Source organism: Humulus lupulus, chromosome X, assembly GCF_963169125.1.
Source record: "Humulus lupulus chromosome X, drHumLupu1.1, whole genome shotgun sequence".
NCBI classification, from domain to species: Eukaryota; Viridiplantae; Streptophyta; class Magnoliopsida; order Rosales; family Cannabaceae; genus Humulus; species Humulus lupulus.
In genome coordinates this window covers 5,055,594-5,076,649 of record NC_084802.1, presented here as the reverse complement: position 1 = coordinate 5,076,649, position 21,056 = coordinate 5,055,594, and the positions used below count along the sequence as shown (strand labels likewise).

At 41.6% G+C, this 21,056-nt stretch overlaps 1 protein-coding gene across 1 annotated transcript; it reads left to right on the top strand.

The window, feature by feature from the left end:
* Positions 1-232: 232 nt before the first annotated feature.
* On the top strand, positions 233-2,508 carry LOC133804719 (glutamate receptor 2.9-like). Its single transcript, XM_062242859.1, has 5 exons — positions 233-640; positions 1,008-1,320; positions 1,427-1,833; positions 1,925-2,019; positions 2,115-2,508. Exons 1-5 carry the CDS (start codon positions 233-235, stop codon positions 2,506-2,508), a joined length of 1,617 nt encoding a protein of 538 aa, XP_062098843.1.
* Positions 2,509-21,056: the final 18,548 nt, after the last annotated feature.

Below are 21,056 nucleotides of genomic sequence, written 5' to 3'. Positions count from 1 at the left end.
GAGGGCCTCGCGGATTGGTGGCCTCGCGAGACGAGAGGCTTCGCGGATTGGTGGCCTCGCGAGACGAGAGGGCTTCGCGGATTAGTGGCCTCGCGGAATGTTGGCCTCGCGAGACGGGACGGCCTCGCCCGTTTGATGGCCTCGAGAGAAGGGATGGCCTCGCCCATTTGATGGCTTCGCCCAGAATTGGCCTCGCCCATGTGGTGGCCTTACTGCTTCTCTTGATGAGACTATGAGCATCAACAGAAGTGGTGAAAGAAAGGTTGGGTTTTGGACGCTTGAGAATGGACTCGAGAGAATGTTGGGTTCAGGAGATAAGACCAAATACTCTGCTTTGAATACCAGTTTGGCGCCTATAATATGGCCTGGTGACTCTACCTCAGCTCCTAAGGGGTGGCAGATCCCGACGAATAGGAAGAAGTTGCGAATTGGGGTCCCGGTTAAACATGGATTTAGGGAGTTTATGGATGTGACATTTCCTTTCTCAAATGATTCTGTTACAGGTTACAGTATCGATGTTTTCAAGGCCGTTTTGGAAGCACTGCCTTACTCTGTTTCGTACGAGTATGTTCCCTTTGCTAATGCCAATGGCAGTAGGGCTGGCACATACAACGACTTTGTCTACCAAGTGTTTGATGGGGTAAAAGCTTTAAACTTTTTATGTTTCTTACTTTTGTTGCCTTTTTATCTTAATACATTACTGTTAAATATAAACAAGTACGGATTTTTTTTTGTTGGAAGTTGATTCAATTAACAGTTTTCTTTCTTGGATAAAGTTGGTTGAAGTTAGTTAAAGACTGGTTGTTTTTTTTCTTGATGTTATATAAGGAGAATAAATGTTCTTAGTCACGTGTTGGTTGTTGAAACTTGAAATCATTCTTAGTGAGAAATAGAGAGACTTGTCTAGAGAGAGTTTTCTTCTTTGAGAATTGTCCTTAAAGATAGCTTCTTCTTTGTTGCCTTTTGGAGTGTTTTTACTCAGCATTTTAATGGCACATATTTGGCAGAAACTGGATGCTGCAGTTGGGGACATAACCATTAGAGCAAATAGGTCCTTGTACATGGACTTTACATTGCCATATACTGAGTCTGGTGTGTACATGATAGTACCAATCAAGGATGATAGAAGTGGCAATGCTTGGGCATTCTTGAAGCCTTTGACTTGGGATCTTTGGGTAACAAGTTGTTGTTTTTTCATTTTTGTTGGGTTTGTAGTATGGGTTCTTGAACACCGAATAAATGAGGACTTTCGTGGCCCTCCATATCATCAAATTGGAACAAGCTTTTGGTACTCTTTTTCAACCATGGTTTTTGCACATAGTAAGTTCCTTGTGATTATTTGAACAAGTTGAACATAACCTTTTTTTTACGAAGGACTTAACATGTTCTTTTTGTTGTGCTTTGTTTTTTTTAAATAAATTTACAGAGGAAAGAGTTGTGAGTAACTTGGCAAGGTTTGTAGTGATTATATGGTGCTTTGTAGTACTCATACTCACCCAAAGTTACACAGCTAGTTTGACCTCGCTTTTAACAGTCCAACAGCTCCAACCAACCATTACTGATGTGAACCAGCTCCTCAAGAACAAGGAGAAAGTTGGCTTTCAACGGGGTTCTTTTATAGAAGGAATATTGAAACAAATGGGGTTTGAAGATCACCAATTTGTGATCTATGACACTCCAGAAGACTTATACCAACTCTTTGCAAATGGGAGTAAAAACAATGGGATTGCTGCTGCTTTTGATGAAACACCTTACATGAAACTTTTTATGGAAAAATATTGCTCCAAGTTTACCATGGTTGAACCAACATTCAAAGCTGACGGCTTTGCTTTTGTAAGACCTCTACTTCTTTATTACCAACATATGTATTCATTTGTCTCGTATATAAACTCATATATGATTATTCTCAACATGTATATCCCAGGCTTTTCTGAAAGGCTCGCCTCTTGTTCAAGATATTTCGAGGGCAATATTGGAAGTGACTGAAGGAAAGAAAATGAAGGCTATAGAAGAATTGTGGTTCAAGAAAGACACCAACTGTGTAGACCCAAACAACAAGTTCTCATCCAACAGTCTTGGGCTGGAAAGCTTTTGGGGACTCTTCCTCGTCGCAGGTGTGGCTTCATCGTTGGCGCTTGTCATATGTCTGTCATGTTCCTCTACGAGCAAAGGAATCTCTTGATGAACTCCGATGCAGAACCATCAGTTTGGAGGAGAATTGCGGTCATTTTTAGAACATTTGACGAAAAGGACCTCAGCTCGCACACTTTTAGAAAGAATGAAGTCGGAGAAAGAAGCGTCATTGACTTGTCATCGCCGAACACCAACTGCCCGCCAAGTCCTTCAGGGTTCTCAGTCCATACAAATTCAAGCTTTGTGTTTAGGGAGCCAGGATCGTCTTCTCCAGACCCAAATGGTACACAAACAACTTATCAAGAGACTGTTGTAGTCTCAGCTGTAGAGGTTACTTGCCCAGATCAAGACTTGAGGGAGAATCACAACTCTTAGATTATGAATATTATGCTAGTAATGATGGAACTCTACCTCAATTTAAAATGGTAGGATTTTTTATTCGTATATAATCGTGTTACGTGTAGATATAACTCTGATATACATGCAAATTCTCACACTCCCATGACATTACAAGAGATTAATTGTTATTCTTTAAGATTTGGGTTTGGTGCAATTAGAAATTTGACATGTCTTGTAATAATTTTTAAATAATCTGTAAAAAAGATAACTGAAAAAAATGTATTAATTTGTGATACTTTATAGTAATTTAGTGTCGCACCATTAGAGATATTTAAAGAAGAAATATTAAACCGAATTATTCAGAAATCAATATTTTTACATAATATATAACAATATAAAACAAGCAGATTTTGATGAACATATTAATTGTAATTGTGGCTTGTTCTTCCTTTTTCTAGTGTCTTAATTTTTTTTCGGATAAACTGATGATAAGAATAATAAAATTATAAAAAAGAAAAACTACAATTTAAGAGACAAGTAGAGAAAACAATTACATGAAATTAAATATGTCAAACAATCTAACACAAAGTTTCATAAAATTCAAATTTTTGGAAACCAACTACCAAAGAAAGAAAAGAAAATGTGACATTAAGTGGTGCGAGCACTTGTATCTGGATCCTAACTTGAGCTCAATTATTAATTTTTGTTCTGCCTAAACAATGAATACGGAGAGGGGATCATTCCTTATTTGATTGATGCCTTAGGAGAAGTAGATGTTGGAGTGTCATTCCACCCTCGGCCTATGACGATCAAATCAAGACCGATCTTTACAAGCTAGGCACAATGCAAACTAGGGTTTTGGTTGTTCACACATCATATGACCAGGGATCAAGGTTGTTCAACATGGCTAAGATAAAATATATGCAGAGATGGTATTTTTAGACTGAAAATGAATGGAAAGAAGCAGCTCAAAAACGAGACTGCTGTAGTTGTTGTATATATATATATTTTTATGTGAATATACAATTACAAATAGAGTCCAATAGACTTTGTACACGTTGCTATATACTTATAATAGAAAATATTCTCAATAACCAGAATTTGTTACAGAAGGTGATTTGCTCATCTTGTGGTCCTGGCTGAATATTCTAGAGTGTTTGAGTCATTTGCTGAGTCATCAAGAATGTCCAATGCAGGTGCTGATCTAGCAGCTGATGTGATTTCCTTTACACCTCCCCTCAAACGAAAGGGTGATGACAACACTCCATGTTTGGAAACCAGAAACTGAAATCGAGTGTGGGAGAGACTCTTGGTAAGGCAGTCGGCTACTTGGTCTGCAGAGGGAATGTATCGAACTTCAAGTTCTTTCTTCAATACTTTGTCACGTACAAAGTGTACGTCGAGCTCAATGTGTTTCGTTCTTGCGTGATACACTGGATTTGATGCTAAAGCACCTGCACTAACATTATCACACTAGATGATTGGCTTCTGAATAACAGGAAACTTCAGCTCTCGTAACAAGGACTCAATCCATGCAATCTCAGCAGTAATTTGAGCCAAGGCTCTGTATTCGGATTCAGTACTGGACCTTGACACAACAGCCTGTTTCTTAGAGGATCATGACACCAATGTGTTGCCAAGATAGACACAATACCCAGCCACTGAACGTCTATCATCTGGGCAGCAAGCCCAATCGGCATCTGAATATCCTGTTATATTCAAACTCTCACTGTAAGCAATGTAAAGACCAACATTACCACTGCCTTTCAGGTATCGCAGAATTCTTTTTGCAGCACTCCAATGTGTGCTGGTTGGTTCTTGAAGGAATTGACTCAGTTTGTTTACTGAGTATGCTATGTTCGGTCTTGTGTGACAGAGATATTGAAGGGCACCTATAAGACTTCGGTAGTGAGTTGGATTTTGCAAGAGCTCTCCATCTGTCCGAGATATTGGCCTTCCCACAGTCATAGGAGTGGGGATTGGTTTCAGATTCTTATTTGCCAAACTTAGTCAGAAGTTCTTCAATGTATTTGGTCTGAGTCAAATATAGCCCAGTGTCATCTCGATGAACCTCTATACCAAGGAAGAAGTTTAGAGGTCCAAGATCTTTAAGGGAGAGGCTTTATTGAGAGCAGCTATGAACCCTTGTACTTCTTTTGAATTGTTCCCTGTGATGATAATATCGTCCACATATATGAGGACTAATATCTTGATCTTGTTGTGAGTATAGAAGAACAACGAGTTATCTGCCTTCGAATTAATAAAGTTCCATGAAACCAAGGTTTGTTTGAGTTTATCGAAGCATGCACGAGGTGCTTGTTTCAGTCCATATAATGACTTGTGGAGTTTGCACACATGGTGAGGCTTATTTTGATCTTCAAAACCTTGTGGCTGGGCCATAAAAACATCTTCCTCAAGGCTGCCATTTAAGAAGGCATTATTGATATCGAGCTGTCTAATCTCCCAATTCATAGAGACAGCTATTGTAAGCACTATCCGAACAGTAGAGGCTTTTACCACAGGGCTGAAAGTCTCACCAAAATCAATGCCAGGCCGTTGGTGAAATCCCTTAGCAACTAGGCGAGCTTTGAACCGCTGAAAGGAACCATCAGAATTGGTTTTTACTTTGAAAACCCACTTGTTGCCGACAAGATTGTAATGATCTTGGTGAGGGACAAGAGTCCAAGTTTTGTTGTCTGTCAAGGCACGGAATTCCTCTTGCATAGCAGCTCGCCAACCTTCATGTTGTAAGGCGTCATCTACAGTGGCAGGTTCATCACTATTGGGAGTCCATTTTGCTTGGCCAAGGTACACTTTGGGTTTGTAGATGCCATGCTTGGACTGAGTGACCATGGGGTGAGTTGGTTTGGGCGGAGCTGGAGGTTGAGGTGAGTGATAGCTGCTGGAAGATAGCTGAGAACCAATAGATGAAGCAACAGGGCAAGTAGCGTGAGGTGTACAAGGTGAAAGTGAGGAAGATGAGGAAGATGATACCTGAGTGTGACTAGAAGAGGAGACGACAGGTGGTGCTACTGCAGGGGCGTCGTCAGTAAAGGTACTGCTGGTATGTACGGGTTCAGGTGCAACATATGGCAAGTGAGACCACCCTGTATATGATGTTTCAGCCTGAAGTTCTGAGTTGTGCGTGTTTAGAAAACCATTTCGGAAAGGGAAATCAGTCTCGTTGAAAGTGACATGGTGAGAAATATACACTCTCCCCGCGGAGCTAAGGCACTTGTACCCCTTAAAGGTTTCACTAAACCCCAGATTGACACACTTGAGAGCATGAAATTGGAACTTGTGGGTGTTGTAAGAGCGTAGACATGGGAAACAGGCTGCGCCAAACACTCGAAGAAAGCTGTAATCTGGCTGTTTAGACAGTAGGACTTCAAAGGGTGACTTGTTTGCTAGGACTGGTGTGGGAAGTCTATTGATCAAATAGACTGAAGCTTGGAAGGCATCAACCCAAAATTTCAGTGGCATTGCAGCTTGGGCGAGTAACGTAAGACCCATCTCCACGATGTGCCTATGCTTGCGTTCAGCTCTTCCGTTCTGAGCGGAAGTATGTGGACAGGAGTGTTGAAAAACAATACCATGGTCATGCAAGAATTGAGAGAAGAAAGGTATTCCCCACCCCAATTAGATCTGATTGTTTTTATTTTCCTATCAAATTGGGTTTCAACGGGTTTCTTGAATTCAATAAAGGCAGCAAGCGCCTCAGATTTTGCTCGTAATGGATAAATCCAAGTGAAGCGGCTAAAATCATCAATAAAGTGAATATAAAATTTGTATTTGGTATGAGACAAAATCGGTGTTGGACCCCAAAGGTCCGTGTGAATCAGATCTAGTGCATGAGAGGCTCTAGTAACAGAGTTTTTAAATGGAAGAGCATGAGATTTGCCCATTTGACAAGCATCACAGAAATGTACAGAGGTATTGAGCATCGATTTTTCATTCATTTTCAGTAAAACTTGATTTAAAACTCGAAAAGAGGGGTGGCCTAGTCTCCTATGCCATACATCATTCTTGGAGATACATAACAGTTCAGACTGAGGTGTTTGATCTACATTATTCTTAAGGGCTGAGCTAAGTAGACACTTGGGAACATGGTTGGTTGAAGTGGAGGAGTGCAGCTGGGAAGTGGAAGTTGGGGTGTCAAACTTGTAGAGACCATCCTTAAGACGCCCTTGAAGTAGCACCGCCCCTGTCACCTTGTCCTTCACACAACAAAAATCGGAATGCAACTCAATGAGAACATTATTTTCTGAGGTTAATTTGGAAACACTTATAAGATTTTTGTTGATTTGTGGGACATGAAGTAAGTGCTTAAGAAAAAGAGGGTTAGGCGAATGAGTGTACAAAGAGCCAGAACCAACATTTGCTATATGTAGTGCCTTACCATTACTAATGACTACCGACTCCTTACCAGAATATCCTGTTGCCATGGTGAGTTTGGCTAGATCTGACTACCAACATTTGCTATATGTAGTGCCTTACCATTACAAATGACTATCAACATACCAATCAGCATTATCAATGATCTCAGGAGAGGCTACAAGGGCAGTGTGAGAAGAGGTTGGTTGGATCGGAGTGTGAGTGGGATCGGAACCCATGTATGCTTCATTGAATCGGTTGTAGCACACTGCAGCTGTGTGACCAAGTTTCCCACAAACTTGGCAAGTGGGACGAGAGCCGTGACCTCTGCCTCCCCTTCCTCGGGAGCGTTGGCTGAACCCACGAACAGACCGAGGACCACCAGAGGAAAAGGGACGACCCCGGGCAGGGACACCACCACGATAGGAAGACGGGGACCGATTGGACGAGGACGACGAGTCAGTCTTGGTGGCCATGTTGGCAGTAACGGAGCCGAGCAACTTGGGTGTGGGTAAGGCATGAAGGCACTCAAGGCGACTGTCAAAGCGGAGAAGCACATCCTGGAGCTCTTGCCAGTTGATAGACGGGCGTGCCTCAATCTGAACCAGAATCGACAAGTAATCGGATTCCAAGCCATTCAGAACGTTAGTCACCAAATGAGATTCAGGGTAGGGACTACCGGTGTAACGCCCTGGTTACCCCAGAACAGTTACGGTGAACAGTGAACCGAAAATTTGACCCGCTACCCGAGTCCTATGGTTAAAAACGTGATCTAAGTGTTATTATTAGGTTAAGGTGAAAAGCCAGTTGTTATCCCCATTTCCTGGAAGGGCTTTGGGCCTTCACCTTGGCCCACGGTCAGAGGTCCAGCTCGGCATATGGGTCTGGCCCAAGGTCCCTTGGTTTGAATGTCGCCCAAGGGAATTGGTGCGGACCAGGGACTCTAGACTGGGCCCGTCTGGAGGGGTCCGGGACGTACCTCCGGGTTCGTCTTCATCTTGAACGGTCCCGGCGATGTCCAGAGCGCCCGGACCGTCGCGGCCTACGCGTCCCTATCCTGGAGCCTGGTATGGTCCGGGCCCGAGGTAAATGGAGCGGGCCAGTGGTAAACGGACCTGGATCACCTCCTCCCCAGTTGAAGGGCCAGGCGTCCAGGATCCTGAAACCGCCTCATTTCGCGTGGGCATTGTCCCCCACTTTTCGCCTGCAGAAAAGGTCGCCTTGGGATTGCCCATTGGTGTGTCAGGACTGTGCAGCCAAGTACCCTGACCGGTCTTGTCTCCTGAATTAGCCTCGTGACTCGAAGTGGTCAGAGCCAAAGCGCCGTTTTGTCGGGCGAAGGTTTGTGTCTCAGGTCAACCAGTTGGGCCTTAGCTGGTTTAAATTTCGTGTATTGTATACCTTTTTGTATTGGGCCTCCACTAGAAAGGCCCCTTGTACCCATTTCTCTGAGGGGCCCGGGTCGGATCCAGCCCAGATCCGGTGTTCCCCTCAGCTTATAAATATAAGCTGTCGAACAACGCACAGAAAAAGAAAAAAGGGGAGAAACTCTGTTCAGATAGAGTCAGAAAACTCCATTGTAAAAGCTTCTTATAGCTCTAATATATAGACTCGTGGACTAAGGCTAGTTAACGCCCCAACCACGTAAAAACCTCGTGTCGATCTTCTACTTTCATGATTATTATCAGTAAATATTGTTCATTAATATAGTTGCCGAAAATCTCGGTTAACACCAGTAAAAAGGGAAGGATACATTTCATTAAGTAAATAAACTGCTCATGAGCCTTTCAAAATATTTACAAGTAGTTTGTAATACAAAAGAGTCACTATTGTTTCAAATTTACAGTCCCCGCCGGCCTAAGCGGCAAAAATAGGGTAAACCCTTAGTCCTTCTGAGAACTCCTTGACCGTGGCGGTCAAGCGGCCCTATATGTACACAACATCGCCCAAGCTCTCCACTCAGGGTTGGGTGAGCTTCTCTTTCCCTTTACCCGCACCACAAAGCACCCATGAGCCAAGGCCCAGCAAGAAAACACAATAAAGCATGATATAATATCAACAACGATCATAATAACCATTCAGGACTATCGGTCCAAACAAATAGGTGACAATAGCCAAAAGTCACAATAATGAGCATAGCTCCCTCCAGCCATGTGACGATAGGGTCACCAGGGCTTAACTGACGAGTGGTTCTTTCATAAGTTTGATCAAGACAGGTGCATGGTGATCAGTCACCAACATAACCTTCCTCTCGACTCTAGAGTTGTAACTATGGACAACATCCCCTAGCCATGTGACAAACAGTCACCAGGGTCATATACCTTGGCTAAATACATCTGGTTTTAGACCAGGCAAGCGCTTATAAGTTCTTCGACCTTAGGGTCGGTCCCGCACTAATGCTATAGAGCTATTCAATGCGTGATCATCGACTTTAGAGTCGGTCCCTGACTAGTCAGTGTCATAAATAGGTAATCAGCGTTCATTAGCATTTAATATGCAATCCACGTCCAACCAACATGCCTCAATATCAAACCATGCATGTCATATACCTATACAGGGTGCAACTGTATTTGTAATGCCCCGAATTCTCCGTTGTGGTAACGGCGTGAACAGTAGGCCGGGAGGGCCATACTTGCTTAATTATGTTATTAATTGATAAAATGCATGTATATGTTGATTATATTATGATATGATGTGAAATGCATGCATGTGAGTCCATATTTCTAATTACAGGGGTGTGATGGTAATTTGGCCCGTTGAGGGTAAATTGTTTATTTGTTCGCATGTTGGTGATATATCTTGAGACCACATTATGATGTGGGTTTGTTCGAGTCATTTGGCATGAGACGATCAAGGAATGTGAAATATCGGTTTGGTCATAACGGGCTTAAGCTCGGGGCTCGGGGTGAGTCTCGAGGTGCTTTTAATGATTAGAGTGTTACCGGGCATTAAAGGATAACGAGATGTGAATTATTGGTGTTTGAGAATATTGAGATTAGCGGGAATTGGGAAGTGTTAACTATGATTAACGGTGTAGGTGGAAAGTTCCAAAATTACCCTTGATGTGGTTTTAGAAGCTTTAAATGACCTAGGGGCATTTAGGTCATTTGGCTAGGATATATGTGGTTTTAGAAGGCTGTAGAAACCGTACAAAACAGAGCAAAAACAGAGAGTGAATTTTCTCCTTCCCGTGCATCCATTTCTCTCTTTTCTTCTTTGGGGTTTTGAGCTCAAAGGGTGGAATTAAGCTAGGAGATCAAGGGGCTAAGGTTGTAGACTTGGTTCAGCCATTGAAGAGGGTTTGGTTTTGAATTTGAGGTGAGTTTTATCCATTATTTTTCTGGTTATACTCTGTTTCCGTTTTAAGTTTTCAGCTCTAGATTTAAGTGTGGAAAGTTGGAATCAAGGGGAGTTCTTGTGGTGTTTTACTTGGGTTATGATGGGGGACAGTTATGGGTGATGTTTGGAGGTTTAAATGGGTGTTTGGAAGAGGTTTTGAGTTGGTTTGAAGGGCTGGTTCTAAGGTTAAACACAGGAGGATGTTTGCTGGGCATTTTTGCTTATTGAGCCGTGGCCTGGCATAGGTGAGCCGCGGCCCAAGGTGCCTGTCAGGAGGGTGGCCGCCTCTGTTTGGAGGCGCGCCGCAGCGCAGCTGGGGAGGGTTGCGGCCCAACAGGGCATTTTGGCCAGAAAAGTGTTTTTCAGCATGGGAATTCAAACCTAAGGCCTCGGGATTGAACCTACTACCCGGTTGAGTAGTGTTTGATGTCCCGGAGGTTAGGTTTTGGTTTGGGAATCTTTTATTATTCATTTTATTGATGGAATTCCATAATTTGGTTATGACCAGGTAACCGCTAAAGGACCAAAAGGTCGATCGTTCTCAGGGTCATTCTTTAATTCATTCTAGCTCGAACCGGAGGTAAGAAAACTGCACCCCAAGTGTGACATGCATGGATATTTGTAAGGCATGTTGATTGTGTAATATGGACATGGATTGAACGTGGAATGCTTAGCATATGTTGTTCGCTTGTGCATAGCACTGACTAATTAGTCAGGTTTGGCAAAGGTGCTAGTATCAACTGTGAAGCTGTGACTGATTAGTCAGGTTCGGCAGTGGTACTGGGCACTGGTCACGTTGCACTGACTTGTCAGTCAGAATTGGCAAAGGTGTTAGTGTTAGCTGTGAAGCTGTGACTTATTAGTCAAGTTCGGCGGTGATACTGGACACTGGTCACTTAGCGCTGACTTATTAGTCAAGGATGGACTTAGCGTGGTTCACGCAAGCCAACAGGGATTAGATCTAATCGACTACTAGCATTGAATGACTCAAGGAGGATTAATGCCTGACCGACCCTGAGGGTCGATGAATAAACAGAGCTTGGAGGCTAGTGGCTTACCTAGCAGCCACTCTCCCGCTAGAAAACAGAGCTTGGAGGCTAGTGGCTTACCTAGCAGCCACTCTCCCGCTAAAATCATGTGATGTTCATTTGCTTGTTTGAAAGCTTTATGATTCAGTGTGGTTATAATGATAATCATTTGATAATGTTTATGAAAAGTATTATGTTTTCTTGCTGGGCTTTGGCTCATGGGTGCTATGTGGTGCAGGTAAAGGGAAAGAAAAGCTCACCTAGCCTTGAGTGGAGAGCTGAAGTGGTGATGTGTACATATGCGGCCGCTTGACCATCACGGCCAAGGAGTTCTCAGAGGAACTAGGGGGTTTACCCTATTTTTGCCGCTTAGGTCGGCGGGATTGTAAATTTCGAACACTAGTGACCATTTTGTACTGAGAACCACTTGTAAATGTTTTGTTTAGCTCTGCAGAGAAGTTTGTAATAAAAATCTCCATTTCCTTTTTATTGGTTTTATACCTTAACCTGTTAATTACACTTAGAGCACGTTTTTGACCAAAGGATTCAGGTAGTGAGTCAAATTTCCAGTCCACCGTTCACCGTAACTGTTCTGGGGTAGCCAGGGCGTTACAGTATTCATACACTGTTTTCTTACCTCTGGTTCGAGTGAGAATTATTATATGAACGACCCCTGAGAACGATCAACCTTTAAATTCCTTGATGGTCACCTGGTCATAACCAAAATATAGGATTCATCAATAAAAATGATAACTGAGGGTTCCCAAACCAAAATCTAGCCTCCGGGACATCAAACATAACTCAACTAGGTACTAGGTTCAACCCCGAGGCCTAAGGTTTGAATCCCCAAGCTAAAAACATCATTTTGGTCAAAATGGCCTTAAGGGCCGTGGCCCGCCCTAGTCGCGCCGCACCGCGCTGCGCCCCTGAACTAGAGAGGGCTCCCCCTGACTGACGCCTTGAGCCGCGGCGCACCACAGCCATGCCGCGGCTCAATACCTAGAATTCCCAAAATGGCAGAACACACCAGCCAACTCTCCCCTGTGTTTTCCTCTCAAACCAGCCCTACAAACCAACTCAAAACCTCCTCCAAACACTCATTTAAACCTCCATACATCACCCATAACCTCCCATCATCAAAACCCAATCTAACCATCAATCAAAACCCCTTTAAATCCATACTTCCATCAAGAATCAAAGGCTGAAAATCTAAAGATGAAAAAACAGAGCATAACCTGAAACAAGTGACTAAAACTCACCTTGAAACCTGTTTTGAACCTTCCTTTATAGCTAGACCAAGTCCACAACTTCAGCCCTTTGAATTCCTTAGTTGAATCCCCACTTAGAACTCAAAACTCCAATGAAGGAAAATGAGAAAGGTGATATACGGGAAGGAAGATGACAACCCCTGCTTTTGTTCTATTTTAGTCTACAACCTTCTACAGCCAACTAAAGGGTAATATAAATCCCTTCAAATGACCAAAATACCCTTAAGCCACCTAAAGCCTCTAAAACCATTTCAAGGGTAAAATTGGTACTTTCCACTTATCCCGTTAATCATAATTAACGCTTCCCAATTCCCGCTAAACTCAAAAATCTCAAACTCCAATAATTCATATCCCGTTACCCTAAAATCCCCGGTAACGCTATAATCATTAATATCACCCCGAGACTCACCCCGAGCCCCGAGCTCAAACCTGTTATGACCAAACCGATAAATCATGTTTAAAGATCGTCTCATGTCGAAATACTCGAACCAATCCACATTATAATGTGGTCTCTCAACATATCATTAACATGCAAACAATATTCAATTATACCCTCAACGGGCCAAATTACCAAAACACCCCTGTAAACAAATGTGGACTCACATGCATGCATTTAACATCATATTATAATATAATTCTCATAAACATGCATAAACACATTTAATGGCATAATTAAACAGTTATGGCCCTCCCGGCCTACTAATCCAGCCATTAGACCATAATAGGGAATCCGGGGCATTACAACCGGCAAGGGCGAGAATGTCTGCCCACACGCGCATCTGACGTAGATAATCAGCCATGGACTGAGAGCCTTTGCGAGCGGTTTGAATCTTGGTGCGAACATCATCTTCCTGAGCCTTAGAGTGAGCATCGTAGAGCAACTCAAGAGAACGCCAGAGATCAGCAACAGAACGGCATCCCATGACGTTCGTAGAAACAGCTTCCGTCATGGACCCATAAAGCCAACCCATAAGGAGCTGGTCATGAACAATCCAGGTGTAACGACCCGAATTTTATAATCGAGCTTAAGACCTTGATTAGTGTGCCTGGAGGGCAATAAATGATTTAATATGCTTATATGTTGATTTATGTGAATATATGATTATGATGCATGTTTAGTTGAGTTAAATGTGCATGTGGACCCCGTCTGGATATTAGGGGTATAAATGTGATAAAAGTTATATATATGTGATATGTCTGTGCAGCATGGTCCGAGACAATCCTGGTGAGCGGTTAGTCAGAAAGTCACAACAAGGTTGAGATTCGGACTCGGGGCGAGTCGAGGCGTCATTTGGGTACTAGGTGTTATGGGGTTATCGGGACATGAAAATAAATATTTGGAGATATATTTGAGGATAGAATGTCTAGGGGGAATATTGGGGAAATTTACCATTTTGCCCTCGGGGACGTTTTGGTACCCCGAGCCTTGAGGTAACCACATAAACATAAGTTGAATAAGACAAACTTTAGAACTATACAGAACACTTAAGGAACCGAATCATTCTTTCTCTCTAAGGAAGTGGATATCTTCTCTTTGGAAGCCTAGGGAGAACTTGGAGGAATTGGCTGGAAACTAGAAGGATTTCAGCTGAGAAATCTTGGGAGTTTGGAGCTTGAGGATTAAGGTTCAACTTCAGAGTTTGAATTCAGCAAAGGTAAGCTCTAATTATGGGGATTGTGTTTGGATTTTAGCTGTGTTTTTGGGTTATGCATGTGGGTAGAACTTGATCTGTTTTTGGGTGTTTTGGTTGAGTTTTGGAGCAAGTTTAATGGGGTTTTGATGTTGATATTGAGCTGGAATGTATGTGTTAAATATCTGGGTTTGTTAGATAAGTTTTAAGTGAGTTAGCTTGAGGAAAATGCAGGGAAGAAGATGGAAGTTCTGGGTTCGGAGGTGAGGGCCGCAGCCCGTGTGCGCGCGCGGCCGAGTGTGGCCGAGGAGTTCATGCGCGACGCGGCCCGTGTGTGTTGCAGGGGTGTTCTAGCCTCTGTTTTGAGGTTAGTCGCGGCTCTTGAGGGTGGGGTCGCGGCTCTTAGTGCCAGTTTGTTTTTTTAAGGGAGTTTAGGCTTGGTAACTCAATGGTTAAGGCTCGGGATGGATTCTATCACCCAGATTGATAGAATTCAAGGTCCCGGAGGTTAGGGTTATGGCTCAAAGTTATTTATCGGATTAGAACTTGGTGGATGGATATTGTTAATGTGTTGTGACTAGGGTTTCGGCGAGGCTCAAGTTAGAGGACTGTGCTCGGGACATCGGTGCTCGGAAAGCTCAGGACTCAGGTAAGAAAACCCTTGTTCCCATAGAGCTTGTGTGTAGGGCTGAGCCCAATGTGTTAGAATAGAACTAGTATGCAGGGCTGAGCCCAGTATGTTAGAATTGTGGGGCGTAGCCCTTTAACTGAGTTTGCTAGAATTATGTACTTGCTTGTTATGCTATGTATGCTATCATGTGAATGATAGGCAAGGGCCAGGAACGGCGAAGGGCCGGGAACGACGTTGGGCACGTTGAGTGCAAGGCCGAGAACGGCAAGGGGTCGGGAGCAGCGTTGAACACATGGAGTGCGAGTCCCTAAAAGGATACCTGGGATATCCTCACGGCGTGGTCCGCGAACCCAGGGCTTGGTAAACGCCTGGGACGGCTAGACCGTATGTGTTTAGCCCATTGGTGGCCTGTTTATATGCTTGCTATTTGTGTTGCATATGTTATCTGTTTGTGGGTTTTCTTTCTGGGCTTCGGCTCACAGATGCTCTGTGGTGCAGGTAAGGGTAAAGAAAAGGCCAACCAACCATGAGTGTAGCAGGCGTGAGGCGGCGTGTACATGTTGGGCCAGCCTGGTTGCCACAGCCAGAGGATTTTGGGAGATGCTTGTAAATAAACTTAGATTTTGTCGTTTAGTTGACTTGGTTCAGTTTATGCGTTGTAAATGTTTCTAAACTGTATTTTGGGATCCCAAGTGTAAAACTTTTATGATTTTCTATGGAACTATTATTCCTAAATTTTTCCTCTGTTTATGGCTTAATTACACTATTTGACCTAAAACCTCGATTAACGAGTTGAAAGCACGTTTTAAAACTCACTTAGTAAAGACTCTAAGGGAGTAGGGAGTTACACCAGGTATCAAAGCTGGGATTAGGGCGAGGTGGGGCTGGCGTAGTGGCGGAAACAGTAGCAGAGTCGGGGATTGTCGCAGGTGGGCAAGGCAAGGTGCCGTCAACATACCCAGAGAGTCGGTGGCCGCAGATGATGGTAAAAACAATCATCTTCCAAAGAGAAAAATTGTGGCGGTCAAGCTTAAGAGCAAAAGGATGGGATAAGGTGTTTGGAGTGAAGAGAGAAGCTGGAGCAGGGGCAGGGGCAACAGGAACCTCGACGACAGCAGTCACCGGAGTCGTAGCAACGGCGCTGGCGGAGGTGGAGTCGATTGGAGCTTCAGACATGTTGGCGTAGGCCTATGGCTTCTGATACCAAGATAAAATATATGCAGAGATGGTATTTTTAGACTGAAAATGACTGGAAAGAAGCAGATCACAAATGAGACTGCTGTAGTTGTTGTAAATATATATATTGTTCTGTGAATATATACTTACAAATAGAGTCCAATAGACTTTGTACACGTTGCTATATACTTATAACAGAAAATATTCTCAATAACAAGAATTTGTTACAGAAGGTGATTTGCTCATCTTGTGGTCTTGGCTGAATATTCTAGAGTGTTTGAGTCATTTGCTGAGTCATCAAGAATGTCCAATGCAGGTGCTGATCTAGCAGCTGATGTGATTTCCTTTACAGGCTAAAGAGATTGGAATGTTGTAACAAGGTTATGTTATCTTCAGTTCTACCCGGACGTCTACTATAGGTGATAGGTGTTTGTCTACCTTGTCTTGTGTCATGCTCTTCCTCTACTACTTGTACATGCATAATATCTGAATTTTGCATTGACAAATCTTCCTTTTTATTTGGCCCATCAACATCTACTGCATCAGCAACATGATCGTCATTGACATAAGGATCGTAGCCATAGGATCGTACTCTGCTGTCTCATGAACATAGGGCGGATCTCTAACAAGGATATCATCATGGACAATAATCTGAGAATTTATCTCTGGAACAATTGTCCTAACCTCACTTCGAGTTCCCCTGATACCAGGACATGGGGGAGAAATATTCTTCTCAAATTGAACTTATTTATTAACACTAGGAGAGGCCAATACATTTACTAAACAGTTCTTCTTAACCAAGGTTACACACAAATGAATCATTTTATCTACAGATTTCAATGCTATCTCGATGAATGCAGGAACTGTTGGGGTTTTATGCCCTAATTAAAACCCAAATTCTTTGTAATCTCATTTTATTATCAATAAAAGAATAGAAATCATTTTTTGACTTGGTCAATCACTTTGCTCACATATTTTATTTTCATGATTATTTGTTTAATATAAACTTCTATTAAATCCCGAGCATATAACTAATCTTATTTATAGTGACGTAATCACATTGGAATATAAATATGATTATATGTTCAAAATAAGTTAGTCCTAAGATTAGTCAGTGCACTGGATTTACACTGACTTGCCAATCTACGATATGATCTACTTACACATTACAGCGTTATGTTCTTTCCAGAACATTAGCAAAGTAGATAAGATCGGATGTATTTGTTACATCGGACAGGACCGATATTGACAGTTGATAAGATAAGTAAACATACCGTTATTATCTATTCTAGTCATATCATATAGTTGACCATAGGTCAATTCAATCTCAATTCTGAATGGTTAGTATTCTAAATGATTGTATCATTTGAGTTCTTTGACTTGTTCGTTACCAGCTTACCCTACGGACTAGCCCATACTTACATCTTGGGAACTCGATAGTATAATTGAGTGGGAGTGTTAATCATAAATATGAACATCTATAGCTTCTGAAGAAGAAGTGAAACAATGGTTTCCTTTTAGTTTGGTTCAAGGTGTTAAATGATAGAGATCTCATTTCAGTAATTAAATTAGTTTACTGAAATATCATTTACAAGGAACTAAGTGTTTTAAGGATAAAAAACAATGAGGGGTAAAACGATATTTTAGTCCTAACTCATTGTAGACCATCTATAGAGGATTGAGTGAAAATTATGGTTGTAACAATGGATAATTAATAGTGTATCTATATTTGTTATAGAGCATAGGAATTTAAGAGTGTAATTCCGAGTCTATAGTGGAGTCACGAGGAATTAATAAGTTAGTAAATTTATTTGTTAGATTTATGATAACTTATTGGAGCTTGATTTCATAGGCCCATGGTCCCCATTGTACCTTGGATAAAATCATCTAGATAGTCTCAATTAATTGATTTAATTATCAATTAGAATTATCAAAGTTGACCAGGTCAATTTTGGATAGTTTCACAGAGTTGTGTAATTTTGAGAAGAAAAGAGAAATTATGGCAGATTTATTAATTAAGATAAATTGCTATCTAAATTAATAAATAAATTTAAATCAAAGTTCAAATTATAAATAATTAATTTGATAAAGGATTTAAATAATTATTTAATTAATTAAATCAATAGAAAATAATACATGCATTGATTTTAAGTCCAATGAGCTTATAATCAAATGGAAAATTTCACGGGCCTATAGCCCATGATAATTTCTACCTAGGGCTTCAAAATAGCTATTATTTTATTGATTTTTTAATTAAATTAAATGGCATAATTGAGTCTATAAAAGGAGTGCTTAGAGAGAAGTCAAAACAAGAAGTTTGATAAGTCACAAGTCAGATTTTCTGATAGTTTTAGATTCTCTCTAAACACAAGTCCTTTTCTAAGCCTCTTTGTTATTTTCTCTTCTTCTCTCTATATCTATCTCATGTGTTGAGAATTGCCCACACTAGTCTAGGTGGTTCTAAGGATACATTGGAAGATTGTGAAGAAAATAGAAGATTGGTTCAGTTTCTTGATAATACTCTGCGACAGAAAGGATACAAGAGTTAGAGAAACTGAAGGAATGACTCTTAATTCCGCTGCGTATACTGTAAGTATTCTATTATTTGTTTCTCTTTGAATTCAATTTTAGAAACATGTTTTACGCTATCTCGTATTAATTTGTTTAATATTAGATATACATGAAAATAAATAAAGATCCTGTATAAGCTAATCCAACAGGAACATGTCTACTATTTTTCATAACGGTCGGTTTGAAGGGTTGTGAGAGGCATGTGTACGGGACCTCAAGTTTCAAGTCGTACACACATTTATCCAGTTCAAGCTCTTCGTAAAAAATGTCAAGCAATTGCTCGTATGTGATACCCTTCTCCAAAGGTAGCACTTGATTTTTAGCATCTCTAAAAATCCAATCCCTATCTTCCAGTTCCTAAACACCATTGTATGCAACAAATATGGAAACAGACGAATCTGTATTGAAAAAAAAAATCAGCCAAAAATTAATATTATAAAAAATAGCGAGTTCTATTGAGCTTAATCGAGGTACACCGAGGTAAATCTATCAAATCCTATCGAGGTACATCAATTCCTATCGAGGTGGCCTATCTAAGTAATGGCAGAAAGACATATCGAGGTCCATCGAGTCATATTGAAACCTGTCAAGGTGGTAATTCTACGTCAAGGCAAAATGACCTATCGAGGTCCATCGAGGTATATTGAATCCTGTCGCGGTGGCCTATCTTTGTGAATGCATAAAGACTTATCGAGGTATATCGAGCCTTGTCGAGGTGCCTATATCCTAAAGGCATCGAGACAAGTCAAGGTCCATCGAGGCACATCAAAATACATTGAGGTTCCTATTCCCTAAACCCATCGAGATATATCGAGTTTCATCGAAACTCATCGAGGTAAATTAAAAACCATGAAAAAAGCAGATAAACATAGATCCAATCCAACCATGAAAAAGTAAAACAAAACACAAATACATACGCAGATTTGTTCGAAATAGTTCAAGCAATATAAATAAAATATACTTACCCATAAATTTTTTGTCCCTAGATCCAATACCCAAAGTGAAAGTTGCTTGCCTTGATAGGATTCAAATACTCCTTAGAGAAAATCGTGAGAGAGAGATAGATTGAGAAGACAATATTATAAAAAGAGAGAAAGAAAAATTATATTAGGGACATTTTTAAAATTAAGGGGAACACTAACATAAAATGATAATGTGTACATAGCATGAGATATTTTTTTATTTAGGACCCTTATAATGCATCAATACTCAAATTTCAGTGTGAAGATCGATGGAGCTTTCTAAGTCTTTGTTGGGGCAACAATTTGTCTTTCTGTAAACGGAAGTAAAGATCCGACAATGTTTTGACGTCTTGCTTCTTTTCCGGTGATGAAACCTGTCTCGGACTCGTCGGGATTTCCTGCAAGAAAGACACTCCGATGCCTAAGTCAGTTACCAATTCGATCCCTTTTTTCTTCTTAAAATCTCATATTTATAGGATATAGTATACCCAACAGTTAGTTGGTTCAGTTAGGTCCTGAAAAGGAGGGAGGAGAATAACTGAATTTCCCTCCAAAAATACCAACTTTTAAAATGTCTCGCTCAAAGGTCAGAGGCGCGGACAGCCTCTGACCTACAGCTTCTGCCTTCGGAATATCCCTTTGTCTAAACGCTCCGCTTTGAATATCTGATAAATGAGGCAAGTATTTCCGGGCCGAACATTTTGGGCCCAACAGATGCCCCCTGGCCCAAGCTTTGAACAGATGTGGTATGTTAATCTGTTAGAATCTTGGGCCGACTCTTCAACACCAAAAGGTTCGCCTAAAGCCGTCATTCTCCGTAAATCGAGGCGATCCGTTGGTGCACGATCATTTGATTACCTGACAGGTTATACTTAATGCGTACACAGTTACCAAGTAAAACGTTTGGTTCAAAATTTCACCTCTCATTTAAATAGTTTTTATTTCAAAATATTTCTCATTCAGATTTCCAAACTTTGTTCCATCTTCCAAAGAGAAGCTTGAAAGAAAACCCTAGAGATTTCCTCCAGCTCAAACCTTCGTCAATCATCCCACTCGGTGTGATAATGTCTTCTCGTTCATCTCCCGACCCTGCGGATCGTGATGGATACAAAAATGCCTTCGAACGCATGCGCAAATCGTTCGACATTCCAGACAACGTGTCGGTGAGGATGCTCTCGGAGGCTGAGCTTCGAGAGTGGCGATTCAAGGATGTAGTGAAGCCTACTGAGATAGTCATGAGCTTGAGGCATATTGAATGGCTCCGCTTCCCTCTTCCAGCGTTGCTCGTTCAGATAATTTCAAACTCCGGGGCTCATATTTCGCAATTTCTTCCAAACGCCATTCAATCAATAGTCGGGGCCCAGATGATAGGGAGCCTTAGGAATGTCAATATTCAATCGGACGATATTTACGCGTGCTTCACCAAGTCTACAAACAAGGTGATAGAGGGAAAGCCTTGGAAAACTTTCTACCTCTCTCCCAAAAAGGATCGGACAATGTTTACTGATTTCGACAGCTCTCATCGAAATTGGGATAAATACTTCTTTGCTGTTGGAGGAGCATGGTACCCTGAGTACGTGCCTCAGGAAATTTTTCCTCTGGCC